The 26949-nt window shown below is 37.8% G+C and overlaps 1 protein-coding gene across 1 annotated transcript in view; it reads left to right on the top strand.

Moving 5' to 3' along the window:
* PRIM2 (DNA primase subunit 2) overlaps positions 1 to 26293 on the top strand; it is a 329295-nt gene extending 303002 nt beyond the window's left edge. Inside the window, exons 13-14 of the mRNA XM_032864463.1 lie at positions 13802 to 13870; positions 25683 to 26293. Of these exons, the coding sequence (XP_032720354.1) occupies positions 13802 to 13870; positions 25683 to 25907 (294 nt within the window). The 3' untranslated portion in view covers positions 25908 to 26293. The remainder of the gene's footprint in view (positions 1 to 13801; positions 13871 to 25682) is intronic.
* Positions 26294 to 26949: the final 656 nt, after the last annotated feature.

The following is a 26949-nucleotide window of genomic DNA, read 5'->3' as shown; positions in this document are numbered from 1 at the left end:
TTGAAACATAACCTTGCCAAGTAGCATATTCTTCATTATAGTTTTTTTTTTCCCTTTTTTCCTTTTAGCACTTTGAATATATCATGCTACCCTTTTCTGGCCTGTAAAGTTTCTGCTGAAAAATCATTACATAGTCTTATGGGGGAGTTTTCTGATATATAACTAGTTGCTTTTCTCTTGCTGCATTCAAAACTCTCTTTGTCATTAATTTTTGACATTTTAATAATTATGTATCTTGATGTTCATCTTGCTTGGGGCTTTCTGTGCTCCTGGACCTGGATATTTGTTTCCTTCTCCAGGTTAGGGAAGTTTTCAGCTGTTATTTCTTCAAATAAATATTCTGTTCCTTTTTTTCTGTTCTATTTTGGACCTCTATATGAATGTTAGTACCCTTGTCCCAAAGTCCCTGAAATTATCCTTATTTTTTTTAAAGATTTTATTTATTTATTTGACAGAGATCACAAGTAGGCAGAGAGGCAGGCAGAGAGAGAGAGAGAGGGAAGCAGGCTCCCCGCTGAGCAGAGAGCCCGATGCAGGACTCGATCCCAGGACCCTGAGATCATGACCTGAGCTGAAGGCAGAGGCTTAACCCACTGAGCCACCCAGGTGCCCCTATTCTTCTTATTTTTTTTTTTTAATATTTTATCCTTTTGCTGTTCAGCTCGGGTGATTTCTACTAACCTTTTTTAAGGTTGCTGATCTCTTCTGCATCCTGAAATCTTCTGTTGAATCACTCTGCTCTGCTTTTCATTTCAGTTACTCTATTCTTCAGCTCTGATTTTTTTTTTTTTCTTTCTTTGCTGAAGCTGTCACTGTGTTCATCCATTATTGGGTTCAGCAAGCATCTTTACCACCATTACTCTTTATCAGGTGGATTGCTTAGCTCCCTTTTTTATGTTCTTTTTTAAGGTTTTATCTTGTTCTTTTGTTTGGAACCTATTCTTCTGTCTCCTCATTTTGCCTGATTCTCTGTCTGTGTTTCTAGGTATTAGGTAGATGAGCTTCATCTCCCATTCCTGAAGGCGTAGTCTTATGTAGAAGGTGTCCTTTGGGGCCCATAAGCACAGTCACCCCTGTCACCAGCAGCATGCACATCAGGTGTATGCGCTGCATGGACTGCAGGCACACTGATGGGTGTGGCAGGAACTGCTTCCAGGCTGACACTACCCCCTGGCTGTGATGGGCTGGGAGCTACTATACTGGTGCATCTGTTGGGGTGGGCGGGTTGGCTGGGCAGGTTTACAGGGTAACACTGGGGCTGGGTCACTAGGGCTGGCAGCATTGATCAGAGTACCAGAAACAGTACTCAGCACTTGTAATCCCAGATAAAGCTTCTATAGATTTCTTCACTTCTGACACATGTCCAAAATTAGTCAGTAAATCTTCACATATGCCAAGGTGCTTTTTGGATGGCTGCCTCTGTGCTGGGTTGTGGGGTTAGTGAGTTTGTGTGTACACTTTTATTTTCCTATAACCCCCTGATTCTTCCAGAGTTAAGTCCCACCGATTTTCAAAACCTGAAGTTATGGGGGCTTATCGTTCCAGTGCCGGTCCCCAGGGCTTGATTGACCAGTGTGGGGCTTTGAACCCCTCACTCTTCAGGGACCTCCACATTTGTGGTGTCTGTCCCACTTGTGTGTTGCTGCACCAAGTGTGTAGGTCCTGACGAGACTGCACCTCTGCCTTCCCTAACCATCTTAATGAAGCTCTTATATCTTCAGTTGTGGAAGAACTGTTGTGCTATTCATCAGGTTGTTTTCAGAGAGAGAGTTAGTTGTTCTATATGTAGTTGCAGTTTTGGTGTGTTTGTGGGTTGAGGTGAGCTCAGTATCTTCCTGCTCCACCATGTTGATCCAAGAATCTCTGTGATGACTGTTGAGCACTTGAAGTGTGGCTGGTCCAAATTGAGATATGCTGAAGTCAGTAGTGTATTGGTAAACCAGCTCTTGGGGCAGGTGGGAAGCCTTGATTTATGTCATTTGCTGATTTCTGTTAATGTAAGTACTCCTGTGGCCAATTTTAAACTACTAAAGTGCTTTAAAACCCTGACTTGCTGTGTGATAATGCACAATCAATTCCTAGAAGCCAATTTGAGTCAGCCCCAGTACATCACTTGTAAGTGTAAAACATGTACCAGGTTTCAAAAAATTTAAGTGAAAAAAGAGCACAGTAAAATATGTCAGTAATATTTTTATATTGATTACATGTTGAAATGAAAATAATATTGATTTAAATAAGTTGTCAAAGTAAATTTCATTTGTTTTTTACCTTTCTAATTGTAGCTAGAAAGTTTAAAATTACAGATGTCATTCATTATATTTCTATTGGAGAACACTGCTCCAAATAGTTACATAGAACTATTGAGCACTTGACTATTAAATATTAAAGTGATTAGGTTCTGTTTCCACATCATATTTTAATATTTGTTTCTGCAGTTGTTTTCAACCTATTACACACCAGTATTTACTTTTACATATTGACCCATAAATTAGTTTAGATAAGGGTACTTATTTTTCAAGTTTTTTTAATTGAAATGATACATTATTTACAAATATAGTTCGTATTAATATTTTTGAAACTTTTTTCTCATTTTAATTTTTGGGTTTTTTTTTTTAAGAGAGGAAAGAACTTGTGTTTTAGGAGTTTTCCTCAGCATAACCATTAATAATTATTTTAAAAGCAAATCTAATCGGTGCTTTCAAAAAACTTAATAGTGATATCAAAATAACGAAATATGTAAAAATGTATGCTTTTTTTGGTTTTTGAGAGGTTGGTTAATCTTTCTTTTTCCTAGTACAAGAGTTCTCAAGAAGTTAGTGACCATATTAAATCTAAAACTGTCAAATGTCTTTTAATGAAGAAATCTTTCAAAATGGACAGTTTAAGAGACAGAACTAACACTATGTCAAGAAGATTTTATGGCAAAGATAAACCTCAATGACTGCTTACTCAGTGTTCACATAAATCTGAACTACCTAAAACTCCTGTGATTTTCTTAGGTAAGGAGTACTTGTCAATAGGTAGTATTTACTCTATCCATTACTTTACGAACAGTAACTACTCTTAAGAGCAGCTTTTCTGTGTATTTCATCTCTAGGAACATCTCTTCTCATTTATGAGAACAGGACTTAGATTGTTGCACTTAGCTTTGCTTTTCTTATAGTTGAAAATGCATATATTGTTCTTGGTAGATCTTACAACTGCATTATGGAAAAGTTTGGAAGTTGAATATTAGAGTTGGTGTCTGGAGAATGTGGTTATATTTTTGGCTTTATAAAAATCACTGAATATCTTTCTCTGTATATCCTTCCCTTTTTTATAGATTGAAAATAAATGGTCATTTGAAGATTACTTTCATTCATGGCATTTCAAAGAAAAAACTCTTTGAAAGTCAAATAACATTTGCCATTGTTAACCAAACCTACTGAGGTTTACTTTCACTAAAATTGTGTTAAAATATAAAATATAGTTTTTCTTAAAAAGAAATTTAGTACTTTGTTTATAATTTTCTCTTTCTGTAATTATTTTATTGGTTCATTACATGAGCAATTATATCTACAGAGGTATTTTATATTCTCCCAGAGCCTTCACAACCCTTTTCTTAACGGAAGCAAACTTAAAGTATCCAAAATATTAAATAACTAACCTTACTTCATACAGCAAGTGTTACAGATTCTTAGTCTTAGCTTTAAGCCATTTCAGAGTGCTGGGTATTGTTTCCTATCAGTGTACAATGTAGTTCATGTTGGTTTCTGTTTCTGAACTTATTATATATATATATATATATATGTATATACACACATATGTATGTATATTATTTGTAAGTTCTTGCATATATGTAAATTTATATGTATTTCTCTATTAATCCTCTAGTCCTTGGAAAAGTGACTAGAAAATCTTCAAGTGACAGATTTTATTTTCTGTTTCAATAGCTGATACAATATATTTCTTTTTATAAGTAAGATATTTGAAAATAACTACTAAATTATTACAGATATTTTCATCGTTTCCATAAAGATCATAGGACATAGAGATTCTGAACTGGCTTTCAATTATATTAGGCAAAAAAATAGAATACTTAAAGCACAGTTTTAATTAGTAAGTAAATCATGGGATTGATGTTTAGCAAGATTTTTCTGTCTGTTAAGCAGGCTTTACATATGTGTTCTTACTTCTCCCTTCTTCCCTTTCCTCTTTCTTCTATTTTCCTTCCTCCCCTTATTCCAAGCTCACTTAGTTGTTGATGTTAACCCTTAAAGCTTAAATCCTTTAATCTAAATGTTGGTTTTAAATTGCACTAAGGAATTCAATATTTTGGGTGGCATTTTAAGTTGTTTCTCGAGAATGCTTTTTTAGGTACCTATTATTAATGATTCAAACCTTTATTCAAATATAGTAAGTTAAAAGACAATGAGAAACTTTCAATATTAGCATTTCTATATTGTGGGGAAAGACATGATAGGAGGTAATGTAATATGATTATCAAATTTGAGTGTCATACAACTTCCAGAAAGCCTCACTTCTATTTAGTAGTTGGCTGATTTGTGAGAATATTTCAGGATTTATGAATTGTGGCATAGTACATTTTCCATCTGAGGAGGTTCACATTTTAATGAGATTCTCTATGGCTTCTCAAAGATCTAAAAAAAAGCTATCAGCATTCTTTTTTCTAACGTGTTTGCATATATACATGAAGAGATTTAGAGAGCTTTTAAGTAAAATAACTAGAACAGTATCTGTTACATGGTAGCTTATTGTCATTATCATTATTCACGTTTTTTCCCCCATCCCTCTCCCTGCAAAAACTAACTGGACTATGTCACAGATTTGGTTCACTGTGGTGATTTGTGTGCAAGACGTTCATTGGGGAGTGATCTCAGGATCAGTATCTGTCAGGGAGTGAAGAAGGCAAGATTGGGCAGAAGGAGAAGTTGGTCTGTAGCTGATCCCTCAGGGAGCTCTGAAGCTGGGATGACCCTGCAGAATTGTCCCTAATTGGAGCAAGGGCTCGTAAGCCTTTATACCACTGCATCAGCCAGTCATTGGGTCAGGCTGCTGTCCAGAAGGGAATGGCATCTTGAGCAAAATGGCTTTCTTCAGCTGAGGGGGACTTCTGCTGCAAGCTTTCAGGCGTCAGCCCTTTCTGCCCTGGAGAAATCTGTGTCTTTGTTCTGAGGAGGGTGGATGGAGACAGCATACCGCTGAGTCTACTATACAGTTTCCAGGGAATGTGGATGGATCTAGATGTTCAAGCCAGAAATCAAGAAAATATTCAAGATTCCTTCCTGGTTTTGAGTGTTCTTAAATCTGTTCTTTCCTTCTTTTCCTTTTCTTCCATTACCTAGGATGTCAGGTCACTTAAATTCCTAATTTTCAGTTCCTCTTCCCCCAAAAGTCCTTCACACTATGCCAAAATGATCTTTCTAATATAGTTTAATTTCTGCCCATCCTCAAACACCTTGCAGTCAAATTTCAGTGCTTCCTTTGCGTGTTATTCCCTGGGTTGTCTTACCCCTTTCTTTATCTTGATCATTCTTTCTCATTTATTATAATTTCACTCGGTTAGGTCGTCCCCTGGAAGCTTGAGCATTTTTCCTCCCTTTCCCCTCTGTAACATCCTTTTTGTTTTCTTGTCTATCCTTCCTTCTAGACTCATTGCGGTTTTATCCTTCCTGAAGTCAGAAATGCTATCTTTCATCTAAATAAAATCAGCCCCTGACCACAGTGCCTAGATCATTATAGAAGCTTAATGAATGTGGGCTGAATGATAAGCAAATGAATGAATGACTTGATAAGTTCATGGTGTGAAAGCTTATCTGAGTGGTGTTAGCAGAGGCTACTCTGTTTGCATGTGTTAGTGTTTGCGTGCATGTGTAGGACTATATATAGCAATGGCAGATTTCTACATTTGGATTCAAGTTAATGTGATCGATTATTTTCATTCTCTTTTCCAAAGAGTCTTCAGATATGACTGGAGAAACCGCTCAAGCTCTGTTAATACCTTGTGGAAGAACTAAATTAGTAGTTTTTTTTCCCTAAGGTACCAAACCCCACCCCCCCAAAGAAAGGAAAAAAAGGAAGGAAGGAAGGAAGGAAAAGAAAAAATAAAAGGCAACTAATTGAAAAGGTTCTGTAAAAGTCACTAAGACTGATTTAAATACAAGTTAAGTGTAAGGTTTTATAGGCAAGATAAACACGGCACAAGGCAAGATTTATTAAAGGCACCCTCAGGCGAGGTTCCGAGACTCCGGAGAGGAGCAGAGAGGAGAGTCGGGGAAGTCAGGGAGGTCGCACCGGGCCGGGGGTTGAGTGGGTCTTTTATCTGGGTTAAGACAGGGAATAGGTTCACAGCCATATAAGGTATGGTGTTCGGGGATTGGAGGGTTGGGGGAATCTTGATGTTCCGGTTTCTTGCATAGGTATCGGGTTACTTGTGGAGACGTGACCTGGGCATACATCCTTATGGTGGGAGAGTCAAGGGTTAGGAAGGATGGGGGCCTGGAAGATGGCGGCCCAGCGGTCATTTCTATTGTTTCTCCTGCATTCCTGGAGCCGCTGACCCAACAATAAGTTGCTTTGGTGAGGAAAGACATTTTATTATCCAATAAACATTTACTGAGCACTTGACATGTCACTGAGTTTTCAGTATGTCCAAATCTGGAAATAGAATGATTTAAGAAACTGTTATAGACTTTTAGTCTAGTGGAGGCAAAAGGTATAATTCACTGTAATAAAGTGTGGTAAGTGCTTTAATAAAAATACATTTAAAGTGCTAGCTATAGACTCAGAGGGCCAAGAACTGCTGAGGGAGAGGTGTGACCTCAGGGAATGCTTCCTGTAGGAAGTGATCATTGAATTGTGTTTGAGAGTTGAGTAGGCATTTCCCCAGTGGAGGGAAGCAAGGCTTATGAGGCAAAGGGAATGGCATTCATTCGACAGTAACAAATAACAAGGTGAGGACTATATTCTAGTTACTATTCAAGGCACAAGTCCTCTGCCTTTATGGAACAGATATTCTAACCAGAGACAGACAGTGAACAAATGAGGTGTGGTCAGAGGAAACTAAACAAGACAAGGAACTAGGATAAGACTTAGGAGAAGCATGTGTGGAAAGGTTGTTGGGAGTGTTATGAGGAACCCTAATCCTAGGAGAGGTATGGGAACAGGTCCTGGAGACAGATTAATATGAGAAATGCCACCCTGATAAGCCCTGCTTTAAAGAAACTTAGATAATCCTAGATTAAATAAAAGTAAAAAATGGATTAGATGAGAAAAACTTCTGAGTCAGTAGGATTTTGTGAGCTAAAATTCCAAAGAATACACTGTGGGAGAACCTGAACTAAAACGTAAGGACCCCAGTGGCCAGGCAGGGCAGGAGAGGGGCCCAGTGAGGGCAACTAGGGGCCTAATGTACAAGGCGTTTTGAACCATGTGAGCCATTTTCAGCTGGGAGCTGGCCATGCCAGGATTATATTTGATTTTAGAGAAGTTACTATGGTGGCAGTTTGGAAACTGTCTTTTTTGGAAGAGTGAAGAAAAGATAAGTCAAGAAGCTTTGCAATAAAAAAGAGAATGATTAGGGCCTGAACAATGAGGAGGAAAAAGTATGTTTTTAGAGACATTTGGAGGTAGAATTGATTCGGTCAGACAACTGTGTTGGTAGAAAATGAAGAGTGAGTCAGAAAAATTCTTGGTGTGTAGTGTTTTAAATGAATGAAAGTACATCTTCAAGAGAGGGAAACTTGCCCCTGATCTGCCAGTAACTGAAGGTCACAGCAAAGTTGTAAGGTGGCGGCTAGCTAAGCTATGCTGAGTGTGTGAGAAGCAGGAGCAAAGTAATATGTTCATAAGTGTTCCAGACTCTGCCTCTCTGCCATGTTTTCTCTTTCACCTTTGAAATAAAGGACGGTTAGAAATGAAGTGGAAAAATACCAGCCTGCTGACTTTTGAAAGGTTGAGCTTTTTAGGAAGAAACAAGGTCATTATCAGTTTTAAATAAAACAGAATATGACCTTGAATTAGAGACAGATTAAGTAGATATCTAATTAGTGAGTGCAGCACACCTAGCCATACAGCACTCCGAAGCCAAGGACAGGCAGGTGGCTGCGTTCTGCTGCCAGAGAATCATCTGGACCTCGTTGGCAGGCACTGAGCTAAAGGCACAGAGGAAGCTGCAGATGGCAGGGTATAGTGGAGAACATTAGGAAGAGAGAAGGAAGTGAGACACAGTTCTAAAATGTCATCTATATTTCTGTCTAATATGTGTGTGTGAGTATAGATTTCCCATCAGTATTTTGTATATCATAGTTGTCAACTTGCTATGATCTATTGCCAATCAAATAAAAATATCAGCTAATTTGCTCCTTCTTCCTCTACTGCAGGGCTATCTTGGTTAACCGCTTTACTAAAATTCAAAACTGAAATAGTTATTTGCCTTGAGGATAAAGTAGTAGTTAAAGTGTAATTAATTCTTTTACCTAACTTAGCAAATACAGTTATGATGTTTTCTTGTAAAGATGACAAAGTATATTGCTTTAAAAAAAAAAAAAGATCTAATATTCTTCATGGTGGACTTTAGTTAGCCGATAAAAAATAAATTCAAATATAGAGAGAGCAAAGTAAAGTATATTAGTTACCAAAATATAATAATTTGATATCACTACTCCTCTTAATTTTTTCTTAGCTTTTTGATTACTGATGAATTATAGTAGAACAATAAATGGATTGTTACGTTTGACATTTTGTACTTCAGTCTGGAAATATTGGCATTAAAAATAAAAAAATTTCAAATTGCTGTTTGAGCAGCAGTCTTAAGTCTTCATAGTAATTTTTTCTTTAAGTAATTTTGTATTTTCAAATAAGCCTTAATTTATATGATTATTCAAATTGTTAGGTTATATTTTTCTGAAGCAGAATTAGAAAGACTTCTAACCTACGCATCAGAATGGACACTTACTTTGGTTCATATCAGAGGAAATTGTGGTCTGCTCTGGTCTTCCAGACTGGAATATGAAACCCCTTTTGAGAGCTGTGAATTACACTTTGATATTTACAGACCATGTAACTCATAAGCTGTGGACCCCATTTCATTTAACTTCACTCCTCTGGCTTTCCTTCTACCTGGCCCTTTCCTTTTCCTGTTTGTTTCTTTTTGTCTTCTTACATTTCTCCCTCTTGATGAGTTTCCTTCCCCTGTTTTACTTCTGACTTTCTCTCTGGTCAGTCCCTGCCTGCTCAACTCCAGCCTTGGGAAGCCATCTGTTTAAGAGGAGCAAAGGCCAATTTAGAAGGATGGAGGCTTGACCCTTCAGATGCTATCTGGCAAGACGAATGCTGCTAAAAAGTAGTGTTGCCTAACTACATATTCATTTTGACTTCCCTACAGAATTTTATTTTCTTTAAAAAATTTTAATGTCGGGGCATCTAGGTGGCTCAGTCAGTTGAGCATCCAACTCTTGATTTTGGCTCAGGTCATGATCTCAGGGTCACGAGATCCAGCCCTGCATTGGGCTCTGTGTTCGATGTGGAGTCTGCTTGTCCCTTCCCTCTGCTCCCCCCTCCCAGCTCTCTCTCTCTCTTTCTCTCTTTACTTTCTTTTACTTCTCTCTCTCAAATAAGTAAAATCTTTAAAAGTTTGTTAATGTCACATTAAATAAGATTCCAACACAAAAAAATATATAAACAAGCACCTCATGAACTAACTCCCCATGGTCTCCCCCTCCCCAAAGCATATTTTTAATAAGCAAATAAGAGCAAGTTTAGGTAGATAAGTTCAGAATTTGACACATTACAAAATACTACCACAGCTACTATTCGTTCTTGAAAAGAGCAAAGAAAAATTTTGGTTTTTAAAGAAAAGCACACCACTTTTGATTAAACCCTAAATCTTTCTCAGGTTCCTAGTTGTCTGGCTACAAGTCAAGCCTATATGTCCACTGGCCTTGGACATGTGCTCTTCTGTTAAAACTTTCTTAACAAAGATAACTTGAATTATGACTACACACAAAATTTAAATTCTAAATGAACCCAACCGTTGCTAAGAAACTGAGTTTTACAGAATAAGGATGGGTTAGTAGCAGAGTCATCTTGTGTATGAACCGTCACTGCTTAACTGTCTCTGTTCAGTCTTAGTGACTTAGCAGGGAGCACTTTCACCATCTGTCCATTAACACACAAGTGGTCCATCCACCTTTGGAAAAGTAGAGTCTTTTCGAGGATATAAAAAACATATTGTGAGAATTTAGCTCCTGATCCCTAATTCTTTTCTACCTCAGGTATCTTTCTTGGATTTTGGTATTTCTTTGCCAAGTTTCTATGTTTCCTCTATTTTACAAACTTTGGTGCATTGCTGATACCTTAATTCTCTTTTCTCTTGATTTTTAGCTTTGTATTTTCCTGCCTGGGAGTTGTCCAGCCCATTGACAAATGATACCAGCACCATCCTCAACACACCTAAGACTATCTTAGTATAGCATTTGCTCATGAGGATAATATCAGAAAAACTTAAGAAAACTAGGTGCAGAAAAAGTCCCAAGTTGCACTTCATGTGTATATGGTAGAACATCAGAATCACTTGCTGAGTATTTTGAAATCCTCAGAGCGGGTGTGCATCTAAGGGGCTGCTGACACTGAGAGACTTCAGGTGTCCTACTCACAGGCTATTGCATAAGAAGCATCAGTTTGTTACTCATTCTGTTTAATGACTATTAAGTGGTATTTTTGACATTCTACACTTATTTTACATGATAGTTTGTTGTTTACATATTGCACTTTACTGAGGTTTTAAGCTACTTAGTTTTATTTAAGAAATCAGTTGGAGAGGGGAGGGGTTGAGTGACAGGTAATGAATTACTCTAAAACATCAGGGAATAGGTTCCTGTTAAGCATTTTTGTGTAGAACAGCTGTTTTTCAAAAACAGTTACAGCCCATATGTAACAGTATGGGCAGTATGACCATTTCTAACCACTACTCTTAACACCCTGGCCTAACCCAGCATCATCTGTTGACTGGATTCTTGTAAAGAACTCCCTGCTTGTAGCCCTGCTCCCTCTAGTTTGTTCCCAGCATAGCGGGGGCAGAATAATGCTGTTACGTTAGCAATGTTAGGTCATGTCCCTCCTGTGCTATATTGCAGTAGCACCGCATTTTACTCAGCGAAAAAGGCAGACTTCATCCACTGTTCCACAAGATCTTTCTCTTTCTTCTTTTTTTTCTCTTCTTGTATCTCTGTAATCTAGATCATAATGTGAAATTCAAGTACATATGTTTATTAGTTATTGGATTTTTGAGTTATGGTCCATATATTCGTCTTAAGGAAAACAAAATCATAAATTGCATGAGATTTTTAAATTCTTCTCACAGTAAATGGCACTCGCTAGATAAATACCCCTATTTAAGAGGATATATTTCTTTATCTCTGAAATGAGGGTAATACCCACCAAGTAATACCTAATTTCCTCAAAGCAATCTTTCCCTTGCATTTTCCTTATTCATTTATTGTCTCCACATCTCTGTTACTTGGTTTTCTTTTTCCTTCCCTTCTTTCCTTTCCGCCTAAATCTGTCTTTGAGTAGCTTTTCCAGCCAATGAAAAGCACTCTGTTATCTTATTTTTCCCCCCATTATACCATTACATATGTGTAGAAACTTTCATTTACCTCAAGTATGCTGTAACATAATCAGTAATGTTATTTAAGGATAGATGATGGTTGAATGATTTATTTATGGATTCGCAAGAAATTTCTAAATAAAAACTCATCCTAGAAAGATAAAGCAAAAAGGAAAAGGAAAATGAAATGATTTTGGTTAAGGAGTAGAGCAGGGGGGATTGATCTGTGATTAATCTAAATTTAATTTTGATGGAACCTAAAATTTCAAAATACATAAGCTTTTCTTATATTCTGTGGCCTATATATCAGTTTTCCTTGATATCTTTTTATAAATGTGTATGTTATGCAACTAGATATTTTTATTTTTAAATATTTATTTATTTTAAGTAGGCTCCATGCCCAACATGAGGCTTGAACTCATGACCCTGAGATCAAGAGTGGCATGCTCTACTGACTGAGCCAGCCAGTCACCCCCAATTAGATATTTTTAATATCTAATTTCTTACAAGTATTGGCTTTATGCCGGGTTTCCCAAACATGTATATTATAATGTATGTATATAATGTTACCTATTTACTTTGCAAGGAACATATTTAAATATATGTGTATAAATTCATATATATTTAAATATATATCTCTCAAGAATATGTGTATGCATAGAATATGATGTTGGATTTATTTTGTTTTTAATAAAAGAGCTTTATTATGTACCACACAATTGAGCTTTTTGTTTATTTCTGTGAATTCATTTTCTCTTCAGGTCATTTATGGTAACATTTAAACCACTAAAGGTTGAAGTCTTTGCTTCTCCAAAATTGAAATTCACAGATATTCTTTCATGGTATCATTGATGTTTGCAAATAATCAATTGCAAGTTTATCTCGACGCAATTTTAATATCAATGTGTAGAATTACTTTGAAAACTTTGTGGCTTTCTTCATTTTTAAAAATTTATAGCTATTCATTTTAAATGGGTTTATTTTTCATTTCTGCTCTAATAATTCAAGAAAAACAAACAGGTCAAATAGGCAGGATCCTGGATACTGGTGATTGGTTGGCATTTACATAGATCTTTCATATAGGATTTAATAAAAGGTGACCTGAAGTTCAGAAATGTAATCTATAAGACAATCAGAAAAAAACAGTTCTTTTAAGCACATTCTTTGAGGATTATATGATGCCTACTCCATAACTGTAATAATTTTGTGTATCTGTCAAAACATGTCAGCTATATTCAATAATGGGGATAGCAGGAATTTGAGGCTTCATGTACATTTCTTGTTGTCACAGGAAGGTCAGCCCTTTGAAAAGAGATAGAAATGAATATTTCTCCAAAATTCTATTTCCCTTCATTTTAGGCTATCTCTTAATTCCAGCATTTTCTGTGTTTGATAAACAGGCCAAATATACATTTTATTTATTTGGTGGGGTAGGAGGGTGATGAAACTTTACAAATTTCACTGGCATTGCACTTGGCTGATAAGAATAGGATTTTGTCTCGCTCCAAAGAGATTACATGAAGTAGAATTGGAAAACAAATTGTATTTACAAAAGATAGGATGATGTTCCTAATAGGTGTTCAGAATAGACTATTCACTCTCATATTCTGCTGAGCTTTACTAGAAATAACTTCATTTCAAAAAGAGAACAAATCTGATTGAAGGTAAAAGCCTTCCCTCTCCAAAGATACTTTCCAAAGGGCTTACATTAAATTTTCCTGATGGGTACACAGCTGTATTTTAGGTTGTATCTGTATAAACTGGTAATGTGGAAAATAAAAATCTAAATAGTACACTTGATTGCTTCATGCACCAATCATTTAGATTACTAAATTTATATCTATAATTTTGGAAGGGATGTTGCAGTATGATGTTCTGACAATAACTGTCAAAGTCATATTACTGGGATCTATTTTCATCTTGTTGTCAAGGTAAAGTTATTGAAATTCACAGTTGGTAGGTCAGAAAGATCACTGACTATCTCTTGTCATCTGTGGTTTAATGCTGACCTAAACAGCGACTGTGTAATGTCAGAATTATCACAGTGTCTGGGCTGCAGAAGTACAACATGCCCCGTGATTGAATGCACTTCCTGTCTGGAATATAGATTCTGAAAACGCCCACAGCCACAAACTAGAGTGGTTTAGAGACTTCGTTTTTAATTTTGCTTTCTCTTTTTCCCATGCATTTTAGATCTTGGATTTAGTAAAAGGGACACATTACCAAGTAGCCTGTCAGAAGTACTTCGAGATGATACATAACGTAAGTCAATTTTTAAACTTTATGTCCTAATTTTTTGTTTTTTGTTTTGTTTTGTTTTTGTTTGTTTGTTTTTGTTACTCCATGTTTCATTCAGGGATTTTAGTTGTAGCATAGAAACCACTCCAGCTATTTTCACCAGCAAGGGATTTATTACATGGTATTAGGTAGCTTATAAAATTTATAGATGGACCAGAGAATTAAAACTAGGATACTCCAGAATCAGAAACATTGTGACCAGGAGAAGCTACTCAGCGAGAAAACCTTTACTGCAGCTGCCACCCACCACTTTACATCTAAGGATGAGACCAAGGATCAGTAAACTTTCTCAGGAAAGTGCCGGATTATAAAAATTGTAGAGTTTATTGTCCATATGGTCTCTGTCAAAACTGCTCATCTCTGCTGTTGTAGTCAAAAGCAGCCATATACAATATATAAATGAATGAGCATCGCTGTGTTCCAGTAGAACTTTATTTACAAAAACAGATCGTGGGCCAGATTGAGGCCTAATTAGCAACTCTTGGAATAGACCTAGAATAGTTGCCCCAGGTGCCTAGAAAAACCAGAGGCTTTTGCCATCTTTCTTATAGAAAATCTGATTGTTTTACTTGTGGCTGCCCCCTGCATATTCATTTTGCTTCCCAAATCTCCTGTTTACCTGAACGGCAGAACATTGGTTGCATGTAGGACCCCTAACTGCAAGGGAATCAGGGAAATGTATTTGGTTTTCCTCTTGTGAGCCTCTTTTGACATGCTTCTGTATGTAGTACAGCTGCGCCTTGGAGATGTTACGGGTTTGGTTCCAGATCATCCCCGTAAAGTGAGTTGAATGCATTTTGGGGTTTCTCAGTGCACGTAACAATTATGTTTCCATTATACTGTAGTCTATTAAGTGTGCAATAGCATTATGTCTAGAAAATGTACATACCTTAATTAAAAAATACTTTTTTTTAAAAGATTTTTTAAAATTTATTTATTTGACAGATCACAAGTAGGCAGAGAGACAGGCAGAGAGAGAGAGGAGAAAGCAGGCTCCCCATTGAGAAGAGAGTCCGATGCGGGGCTCGATCCCAGGACCCTGGGATCATGACCTGAGCTGAAGGCAGAGGCTTTAACCCACTGAGCCACCCAGGCACCCCCCAAAATACTTTATTGCTAAAAAAATGCTCACAATCATGTGAGCGTTCAGCAAGTCAGTCTTTTTGCTGGTAGAGGGTCCTCCCTCCAGGTTGATGGCCGCTGACTGATCAGGGTGGTGGTTGCTGAAGGTTGGGAGAGCTGTGGCAATTTTGAAAAATAAGACGTTTGCCACATCGACGGACTCTTCCTTTCATGCATGATTTCTCTGTAGCATGGGATGCTGTTTAATAGCATTGTACCTACAGTAGAAGTTCTTTCAAAATTGGAGTCAGTCCTCTCAAACCCTTCCACTGCTTCCTCAACTAAGTTTTTGTCGTGTTCTAAACCGTTTGTTGTCATTTCAAGAAATTGCTTTCTGTGCTTATCCATAAGAAGCAACTCCTCATTTATTGAAGTTTACCATGACCTTGCAGCAACTCAGGCACATCTACATGCTCCACTTCTAATTCTAGTCCTCTTGCTGTTTCTACATCTGCATTTACTCCCTTCACTAAAGTTTGAGCCCTGTAAGGTCATTGCTGACGGCTGGAATCATCTTTTCCCAAACTCCTATTAATGTTGGTATTTTGACCTCTTCTCATGAATCTGTTCTTAATGGGATCTAGAATGGTGAATCCTTTCCAGAAGGTTTTTTTTTTTTTTAAGATTTTATTTATTTACTTGATAGAGCAAAGGAGAGAGAGCATAGGGAGAGGGAGAGGGAGAAGCAGGTTCCCTGCTGAGCAGGGAGCCTATCGTGGGATTTGATCCCAGGACCCTGGGATCATGGCCTGAGCTAAAGGCAGAGGCTTAACTGACTGAGCCACCCAGGTGCCCGTCCAGAAGGTTTTTAATTTACTTTGCTGAGTTCCATCAGAGGAATCATTGTGTATGGCAGCTGTAGCCTTACAAAATGTATTTCTTAAATAATAAAACTTGAAAGTCAAAATGACTCCTTGATCCATGGGCTACAGAATGGATGCTGTGTTAGCAGACATGAAAACAACATTAATCCTGTACATCTCCATCAGAGCTCTTGGGTGGCCGGACACCTTGTCAGTGAGGAGTAAAATGTGTGTGTGTGTATACATGTATTTTTTTTTTTTTTAAGTAATCTATACCCAACGTGGGGCTTGAACTCATGACCCCTAAATCAAGAGTTTCATGTTCTACTGACTGAGCCAGCTGGGGGACTGAGGTTCCCACGGTGAGCAGTAATATTTTGAAAGGGATTTTTTTTTTTTTCTGAGCAGTAGGTGTCAATAATGGGCTTAGAACCTTCAGTCAACCATGTTGTAAACAGATGAGCTGTCATCCAAGCTTTGTTTTTCCATTTATAGAGCACAGGCAAAGTAGATTTAGCATAATTCTCAAGGATTATTCCTAGGATTTTCAAAATTATAAACAACACTGGCTTCAACCTCAAGCCACCAGTTTCATTAGCCCCTAACAAGGGAGTCAGCCTGTCCTTGGAAGCTTTGAGGCCTAGCACTGACTTCTCCTCTCTAGCTATGAAAGTCCTACAATGGCATCTTCTTCACTACAGAGCGGTTTCATCCACACTGAAAATCTGATGTTTAGTGCAGCACCTTCAGGAATTCTCTCAGCTAGAGCCTCTGGGTAACCTGCTGCAGCTTCTCCATCGGCACCTGCTGCTTCACCTCGTACTTTCATGTTATGGAGATGGCTTCTTTCCTCACACCTCGCGAACCAACCTCTGCCAGCTTCAAACTGTTCTCAGTTTGAAGCTTCCTCGCCTGTCTCAGTCTTCAGAGAACTGAAGAGCTAGAGATTTGTTCTGGATTAGCTTTGGCTTCAGGGATGTGGCTGGTGTGATCTTTTGTTCCGACCAGGAAGACTTCTCATATCAGCAATAAGGCTGTTTTGCTTTCTTATCATTCATTTGTGTGTTTTCTGGAACAGCAGTTTTCATTTCCTTCAAGAAATTTTTCTTTGCATCCACAACTTGGCTGTTTGGCACAAGAGGGCCTAGCTTTTGGCCTCTCTGTTTTCAGGACGCCTTCCTCACTATGCTTAATCATTTCTAGCTTTGATTTAAAATGGCAGATGAGCAGCTCTTCCTTTCACTTGACACTGGGAGGCCGTTCTGGGGTTATTAATTGGCCTAATTTGAGTATTACTGTGTCTCAGGGAATAGGGAGACTAGAGGAAATGGGGAGAGAGAGGGAATGGCCAGTGAGTAGAGGAGTCAGACCACATACAACATTTATCACTTAAGTTTGGCATCTTGTATGGGCATGGTTTCTGGTGCCCCAGCATGACTACAGTAGTAACATCAAAGTCCCCATAACAAAAATAATCATTAAGTTTGAAATATTGGAAGAATTACCAAAATATGACACAGACATGAAGTGAGCTAGTGCTGTTGGAAAAATGGTGCCTATAGCTGGCTCAGCTGCAGGGCTGCCATGGACTTTCAATTTGTTTAAAAAAACAAAACAAAACCAATACCTGGGAAACACAGTAGGACACGGTATGCCTATATAAGTCCTACTAGCAGGTTCTGAAAGGTGTAAAGCAAGGGTCACAAACTCAGAAGCCTACAGAGAGGTTAGGCAGATAACCCAAAAAAGTATAGGTGGCTGTGATTAATAGGAGAGTACGGGAGGAACTGTTGTGTGCTGACGAGTTCAGGTTCCGTTAGGGGCCTTCACGTCGATGAGTATGAAGACCCTGTACAAGTCAGCTGAACACACAGAACCCCCTTGTTGGCAACCACTGGTCCTGACCCTGGCTTCCTAACCCAGGACAGATACCGAAGAATAGACCTAAAAGTCCATGCAGTTCTTAAGACATTTTTTTCTGTGAGTGTATATATGCATTTTTTTTTAAGATTTTATTTATTTGACAGAGAGAGAGATCACAAGTAGAGAGAGAGAAAGAAGGAAGCAGGCTCCCTGCCTAGCAGAGAGCCTGATGCAGGACTCCATCCGAGGACCCTGAGATCATGACCTGAGCCGAAGGCAGAGGCTTAACCCACTGAGCCACCCAGGCAGCCCCTACATATGCATTTTTTTGAAGTCTGTTATTCGGTTTCAAAGAGATCCATCCATGACCCTCTCCAAAAAGAGGGTTGTGTTTATTGAATTCATCATCAGCTACCATGCTATTCATTTGTGTTTTTTCTGGTTTTCATGAAATAGTTTTTCCTGTTGTGATTATATAATAGTGGAATTTCTTACTTCATGAAATATTTCATAGGAAAAATATACCCTATAATATTACCAATCATGAATATAGTACTGTCAGCCAATGTCTGTAGAACCTTTAACACATGCCCGGCCCAGCACTAAATACTTTGGCCACATTAGCTCTTTTGATCCACACTGCAGTACTACAGCTAGATGCTATTTTTATTCCCATTTACAAATAAAGTTTAGAGAAGCTGAGCAATCTGTGTAAGGTCCTACTGCTCATAAGGGATGGACTTGGCTTTGAACCAGACTGTCAGGTAACTATTTAAAGCTTGTGAGCCTGACATTTACCTGTCTAGATTCATGATCCAACCATCATGGTTTACATTTAAAAACAAATCCAAAGCCTAGCAATTCTGTATGTATAGGAATCTCACCAGGTGAGCTCCCTTTGTTTGGTATTTTCAGCACCGGTTTTGCATGACTCTTTTCCTTAAAGACCATATTCCTTAATTTGCCTGCTCAGCTTGAGAGGTTTAATTTCATATGTGTTCTTAATTATGTGTGGGCCCTTTTAATTCAGAGGCCTCTGAACTTCTACAAATTGAGGTCTATTATTCAGTCTCCTTCCTTTTTTAAAATAAGATGTGAAAAATAGATTGAAATGTTAAGTTTGTAACATAATCCCCAAAAAAGAATTTTTTTTAGTTCTCAGATCAGCTTTTGTAGTATCTCTCATTCCTATAGGAGTATTACTACTATGGCCAATTTTAAAACTTGCCTTAGATTAACAAAGATATTAAAAAGATGTATGTCTAAATATGTAGACATATAACTACATATAACCTTGGCCACATAAAAATTGATGGAATAAAAAGGCTGTTTGAATTCACTAGATATCTCATTATAGGTTTTTAGTGGTGAATATCTATTATTTTTTCTCATTTAATTTCAAAGTAGAATCCATTTTTATTGTCTGTTTTCTGCCATCCTGTCTGCCCCCCCCTTAAAAAATTTGTTAAAGCTGTTTATTTTCCTGAGGACTCTGTGATCAAACTCATTTTGATGAAAGTTTGAAAATGAACCAGTTAATTGATACCATTTACAGCAGCACTATGATAGTTCCATATGGCTTTTTTGGTAATACCAGCTGCCTCATTATAGGCTGTCATTGCAAAACCTCTTGATTAAAACCCAAACATCCCATAGGTAAAACAATATTGCTTCCATTCCTTCAAAATCTACATTTGCTGTGGCAGAAATATGAGACCTATGTTTGTGTAAAGGTCATTGTGTGCAAAACGTGTTGATTCCAAGGAAATATTTGAGATTCATTTAGTAGATGTCAAAATCTGACCTGCTTGAAATCCCATTTTCCTCAGTGTTTTGAGAGAGCAGTTTTTTATTTTTTTTCTTTTGGTATACTCCCTGTGTAAATGAAAATACTAAGCCTTGTGTAGATTCATCTCTGAATTTTAATTGAAAATCTTTTTTTAGAAAAAGGCCTTTTAAGGCACTGGGTCATTCTTAATACTTATTTTCCAAATAGCTGAGCATAAGTTTTCCCCCACCATATAAATCTTTACAGAAATCTTGCTAAATTCTACCACATTTTCCTGCAGTCTTAAACAGGATATCACAAATACAATTCAGCTTTTTTATCATTATTATGGATATCAGTCAGACTGCTGGGCTAGCAGCCATGATCATGTCTCACTTGGATCACTGCAATTGCTTCCTAACTCATTTCCCAGCATCTACAACATGTGCACCATTCCAGTTCTTTACCCTCCACATAGCTGTTAGAATGATTTTTAAAACAGAAGAATATGATTATTTCAGTAAACTGCTTTAAAAGAAAAACAAAACAAAACAAACCTTAAAAGGGCTTTCCCAATTGCTCTAAAGGTGAAATCCAAAATTTACAATGTTGCCTTTAAAGGCTTCTCCACCCGTTTCCTTCCCTTGGACTCCCAAATACACTGGTTTTATTTCATATCCTTTACAGTACTTTGGGACTTCTAAGCTAATACGGCAGAATGAAAATGTATCACAGAATTTCTTTCTCTCAGTAGTGAGCACAGTGTACAAAACACAATGAAAAAATCATCAACCACAAGGAAAACATCACCAATGGCAACCAATTAAGAAAAATGGAAATGGAAAATTCTCAGTGTTTCCATATCTAGAATGTTCCTATCTTTTTTTAAAATAAGGAATAAAGGAAATAGATGCTGATGTTTAAACAGACCTATGTGAAAGTGGGGGATTTCTATGGGTGTAACTTGTTTTCCTATTCTTCTAAATTGATTTTGAAGTAAAATCTATTTTCATTCTGTTAGGGTTTGTGGGGGCAGTGTGGAAAGGAGCATAATCAAAGTTATTTTTTTTTTAACAAGAGGAAAGGAAACTGAATAGCAACTTCCTTCATCCAGAAATAAGAGTAAAAGAAAACATTCAAAAACAAAGAACCTCTCTTAGAGGAAGAAAATACAATCCAGTATATAGAAGGAAACTCTTCATAATTTCATCATTCTATCAAGCAACTTAATTAGACCATGAGTTCATTAAAATGAGCTTATTAGCAATGAGTTAAGAAAGTGCAATTGCAGATCCAAGAGAGACAGCTGAAAAGCCAAACATCACATAGAAACATGGTACATGCCCTCATTTCAAGGCCCTTGTCACTGTTCTAGTTGGCTAATAAGAGCATTAGTTAATTTTTAAATTAACATATAATGTATTATTAGCCCCAGGGGTACAGGTCTGTGAATAGCCGGGTTTACACACTTCATAGCACTCACCATAGCACATACCCTCCCCAATGTCCATAACCTCACCACCCTCTCCCTCCCGCCGGCCACCCTCAGTTTGTTTTGTGAGATTAAGAGTCTCTTATGGTTTGTCTCTGTCCTGATCCCATCTTGTTTCATTTATTCTTTTCCTACCCCCCAAACCCCCTACGTTGCATCTCCACTTCCTCCTATCAGGGAGATCATATGATAGTTGTCTTTCTCCAATTGACTTATTTTGCTAAGCATAATACTCTCTAGTTCCATCCATGTCGTCACAAATGGCAAGATTTCATTTCTTTTGATGGCTGCATAGTATTCCATTGTATACAGATACCATGTCTTCTTTATCCATTCATCTGTTGATGGACATCTAGGTTCTTTCCATAGTTTGACTATTGTGGACATTGCTGCTATAAACATTCGGGTGCATGTGCCCCTTTGGATCACTACGTTTGTATCTTTAGGGTAAATACCCGGTAGTGCAATTGCTGGGTCATAGGGTAGTATAAGAGCATTAATTTAAAATGGAATAAAAAATATGTACATTTTTTAAACAGTATATATTTTTTTAAGGATTTTATTTGTTTGACAGAGATCACAAGCAGGCAGAGAGGCAGACAGAAGAGGTGGGGGAAGCAGGTTCCCTGCTGAGCAGAGAGCCTGATGTGGGGCTCAATCCCATCACCCTGACATCATGACCTGAGCCGAAGGCAGAGGCTTAAACCACTGAGCCACCCAGGCGCCCCTAAACAGTGTATTTTAAGCAATATATTTTAAAGATAAAATATTTAAAGGCCTTTTATTCATCTTTTTTTAGGGATCTTATTTATTTGAGAGAGGGAGAGAGAGCAAGAGAGAGCACAAGCAAAGGAGGGGGGGAGAGGCAGAAGCAGGCTCCTCCATGAGCAAGGAGCCCGACATAGGGCTCAATCCCAGGACCCCTGGGATCATGACATAAGTCAAAGGCAGACGCTTAGTTGACTGAACCACCCAGGTGTCTCTCTCTTATTTGTTCATCTTTTGATGTACAGGCAAGGTCTCTTACTTGAGTAGTTTTGGAATTAGAATTCAATTTTTTTTTTAATAACCCATACCCATAATACACCATCACCACTTTCCAGTTCATCCTTCTTTAAAATAGAAGAGGAAGCTAATGATACATAGAAAACAATATGATTTTTTCCCCTTTCTTTTTTTCTTTTTAAGTGACTTGAGTCTTTGCAAAGGGGTTAACTTAGATTTCATAAAACTAACAACTTTCTTTTTACACTCCTTTTTCCTTGGTTTTCCCTGAGGTAACCTTATGACGTAGCAGCTGTTATTACTATAACCTCCATTTCATTGCTGAGGAAACTGAAGCTTAGAAAGATGATCATATTTCATTTTGTCCACGTTGAAGTCTAAGAATTCATTTCAATCTAGAGAGTCCTCTTTTGTGATGATAGATGTATTGAGAATTTTAACAAGTTGATACAAGGTGTAGAAAATCCCTAATGTGTAATTATAGCACAAACTGTTAGATTCTTTTTATATGAAAAAATGCTACTATGTTTTTTATAATCTTTTTTTTTTTTTTTAAGATTTTTATTTATTTACTTGACAGAGATCACAAGTAGGCAGAGAGGCAGGCAGAGAGAGAGGAAGGGAAGCAGGCTCACTGCTGAGCAGAGAGCCCGATGCGGGGCTCGATTCCGGAACTCTGGGATCATGACCCAAGCCGAAGGCAGAGGCTTTAACCAACTGAGTCACCCAGGTGCCCTGTGTTTTTTATAATCTTTATAGCCAAGTTTAGCTTTAGAAATATTATATGGTTTGTAAGCTTATTTGATTTTGCATAAAACCTCTTAAAACAGATTTCAGAGCAACTAAGTGATCAGACGGCCTTAATTCAGACAAAACCAGTTACTAGTTCTATGATTTTGCATAAATCATGTAATCTCCTTAGGCTTCGTTTTCCTAGTTTGTACATGTGGGAGGTTCAACTTAAAGGATCTTCAAGGTCTTTCCAATCTCTAATGTTCTGTTTTTATAAAACATAAAGCCTTCTGACTGAAATGTGTTCTACGATAAACTTTAAATGAAACATTTTGTAAAATGCAAACTTTATATTGGATCTCCCACTTTTTAATGAATTGGGTGAAAAATCGAATATAATAAGTTCACAAATGACTCTATTGTCAATAAAAATTATAGATTTATCATAAAACATTCAGGAAACATTTTAAAATTAGACAGCAAAGTAATAGACAAAAATTTGTTCTTAGTGATCTGAGTAATAACTTTTAAAATTAGTTTATATGCTATCAATCTGCTATACACTGAAGTTACTATAAAATTATTGGCCCACCATGTATCAACAACTAACTAAAGAGAATCAGAGAATCCTGGGGTATTCAAGTAAGTATTACCAGAAAACACTTTGTTTATTGGTTCACCTGTTAAGAGGGTTAATTCTGAACCATAACAGCAACTCTTTTAACCCCCTGCTAATCCATTTTAATCTACCATAAGATTATACATGCTTTAATCACATCACCTCCCCTCTTAAGGATTTTAGTGACTCCCTGATGTGTATAAAATTAGGTCTAGACTACTTACCCTGGTTTTCAGGGCTCTCTGAGGCCTGGCCCTAGCCTATCTTTCCAACCTCATTTCCTATTATTCCCTTTTATATGCCTTTTATACCAGGCCATCTGATCTACTTGCTTTACAGGAACATTCCTTCTACCTTGCCCATGTGGTTCTGCTGCTTATATTAACCTTGACCTCATTATCTCAGCTTTTCACTCTCTCCATCTTCTCAAATTCAACTCATACAGCCCTTCCTCACAAAGCCTTTCTTGATCAACCCAGCCAGAATTTCTCTCTAATGTGGAGATAATAAGGCTATATCTGTGACCCTTATCACTTTTTTATTCTTGATAGAGATTTTTAAGTATATGACTTATTAGGCTGGAAATTTCTTTAGAGTTAGTCAAATGCATTTGTGTGTGCTGAAAAACCGCTATCTCCTAATGTGGCCTTCTACACAGTAAGTCTTCAATTCATATGTGGCATGTTCGACTGGTAAAAACTGGTTAGTTCTGGCATCAACTCACCAAATATTTAGATACCTACTGTATGCAAGTCTCTTCAGTACAAAGAGTGAGACATAAAAAGGTCAATAAATAGAAGATGAACAAAGAAAGTGTAATGGCTTCTCAGTTTGTAAAAAAGTAAAATATGCCCTAACAAAAACACAACAAATAACTCAAGTAAAATGGTATTTTTTGTTGTCAGCATCAACTGCAGAAGGCAGGGAGCACAGAGATTTTACATGTGATCAACTTAGTTGATCTTCACAACTTCACATTGGTTGAATGTGAACAAAGGGACTAACGTAGGAGGTTCACACTTCAGGAGCTATCTTGCTCTTCTGTCATACCCCAAGAGTTAGTAAAAGGCACACATATTTTAAGAACTTAATGCATTATAAAATTACTGACCTTGGCACAAGGACATGACAGCAGAGCCTACTGGTTATGAGCATGATCTACTCTTTCATATCCCATCTCCAGCCGTGCCAGTATGCGATCTGGGGCAAGTTAACTTAACCTCTCTCTAAACTGAAAGAATGTTGAGAATCTCCCTTCACAGGGTTCTTATAGAAGTTAACTGTATAGATAAACCTGTGTGTGAATGAGTATGGCATGTGTTTTATGCCACTTAGAATAATGTCTGGCACATAGTAGGCATTCAGTAAGTGCTTGCTAGTATTAAGGAACATATTTTTCTTCACCATTAATAAATTTTGGAATCAAAGTTAGGGGAAAAGTGGTACTCGTTAAATCTTTAAATACAAGAAGTATTAACATCCTTACAGGGGCGCCTGGGTGGCTCAGTCATTAAGCATTGCCTTCAGCTCAGGTCATGATCCCAGGGTCCTGGGACTGAGCCCCACATCAGGCTCCCTGCTCAGTAAGCCTGCTTCTCCCTCTCTCTGCTTCTGCTCTCTCTCTGCCAAATAAATAAAATCTTAAAAAAATATACTCTTACAAAGTTTTATTGTATATTAAAGGTACAGGATAATGGATAATTTGAAATGATACTCCAAATTTATTTTAATTTAAAGTTTAGTGATAGTATTTGAGTAAAGAAATATCTTAAAGCTGTAAACCTGGTCATGTTTACATTAAGCCCCATTGAAAATTACAAAAGAAAAAGATTTTTCTATAAAAAGCCAAAGATTAGAATGAAAAAAATACATTAGGTTGCTTGTGCGTTGTTTATATGATACTAAATGGGATTGCTTATGCCAGACTTATACAAATACTCTAAAATAGGAGTGCTATCAGGGTCCAATATGCAGACAGTGTGTGTTTATATTTACTCCCTATGTTTAAAGACTACACCCTCATCCCCCCACCCCTCACAAGTATTTCTTGACAGATAGGCAGGCAGGCATTTTGCTTAGCCCTCTAAGATGCTGAGTAGAAGGTAGAGATGAAGTAGAGCTAGATGGGGAACTGAAACTAAGTGCAGAGGTTCGGCCTGGAAATACAAATGCTGGAGCCATTCATGTTTAGGTAGTAGTTGACACACCTTCTGAATGAAATCATGTAATCAGTGAATTGAGAGTTACGACCGAGAACTACTAGGTTTTGGGCAACTACTAGGTTTTTGAACAACGACTAGAATGGTTATGAAGCCCCTTTATTTATACCTTTGCTATGTATTTATATGATATGCGTTTGCTTTCTTACACAGGTGGATGATTGTGGCTTTTCTTTGAGCCATCCTAATCAATTCTTTTTTGAGAGCCAACGGATTCTAAGTGGTAATAAAGACATCAGGAAGGAATCCATCCAACCAGAAACTCCTCAACCCAAACCAGGTGTCCAGAAAGCCAAGGATGCGTCATCTGCTCTGGCCTGTCTAAATTCCTCTCTGGAAATGGATATGGAAGGACTAGAGGATTACTTCAGTGAATGATTCTTAGGCAGTTAGGAACCCTTTTCTTCACTAACTTTCCTTTCTTACTTTCAAGATTTTGCTTGTTTCTTTTTTAACCTCTTAGTCTACTTCTTCTCCCGTTCCCCAGTTCATCCCCTGGAAAGGAGGCTTGTGGGTAAAAACTAAGACTTCCACTATATTTTCCTTTGACAAAAAAGAAAAGGAAAAATTTCTTTTGAAATCAGATGATTGAGTGGTGTGATCTAAGTCCTGTTTTAGGAGATAAAACAGCTTTCTAAACTGGTTACACTCCCCTAGAGACAATAGAACTAAAAACAACTCTTATTTTAAACCTTATTGCTATAATTTTTACTCAATCCTTTTCTGGAGCATTTTTGTTAATAAATATCAAAATGTGTATAGTGTATCTGTATGTAATTGCAGGAGTCAGATCATGAGAGAAGGTGTCCAAGAGGGTGGTAGAGGAAGACCCTGACTTCTCCTCCTATGCAGGGCATACCCAATCTCCACCTACACATACAGAAGTTCTTCCTGAAAAACTAAAGGCTGATTACATCTTCTGCACCACAAAAGGTAGAGGGGCCACACAGATGGGGTAGAAGAGTTGGAGACACAGTAATGATGGGAACCCTACTCTCAGTGCTACAAACTGTAGTGCGGGGGAAGCACTTAAGGACTCAGGTGCAGATTCGCCCAGCCAAAAACACAGTGACTTAAAGACCAGCTAGACTGTAAGTGAAGGAATTACATTATTAACCCAAGAGCATCTGCCAGGCAGTAGGGGAACAGCTGGAAATTGTCTCCAGGATCAGAGGTGCTGGTGAGCAACACTGTTTATGTTTGCTTCCACTTTGTAGTGTAGACAGGAGCAGCATCCTGGCGCACTAGCTAACCTGCTGCCTCAGTGAGCCTTGGGTCTCTAGCACACCCCAGCTCCAGCCATCCTACCAAAGCTGCCCCAGTGTGGCACACATCAGGACATCCCTGGGCTGTGCCCACTACACATCAGCCATCTTGCCAAGGTGGCCCAGATGCAAAGCATGCCGGGACGCCCCTAGGC

Source organism: Lontra canadensis, unplaced genomic scaffold (genome assembly GCF_010015895.1).
Source record: "Lontra canadensis isolate GAN:19392208 unplaced genomic scaffold, GSC_riverotter_1.0 scaffold27, whole genome shotgun sequence".
NCBI classification, from domain to species: domain Eukaryota; kingdom Metazoa; phylum Chordata; class Mammalia; order Carnivora; family Mustelidae; genus Lontra; species Lontra canadensis.
This window is presented reverse-complemented; position numbering and strand designations above follow the sequence as displayed.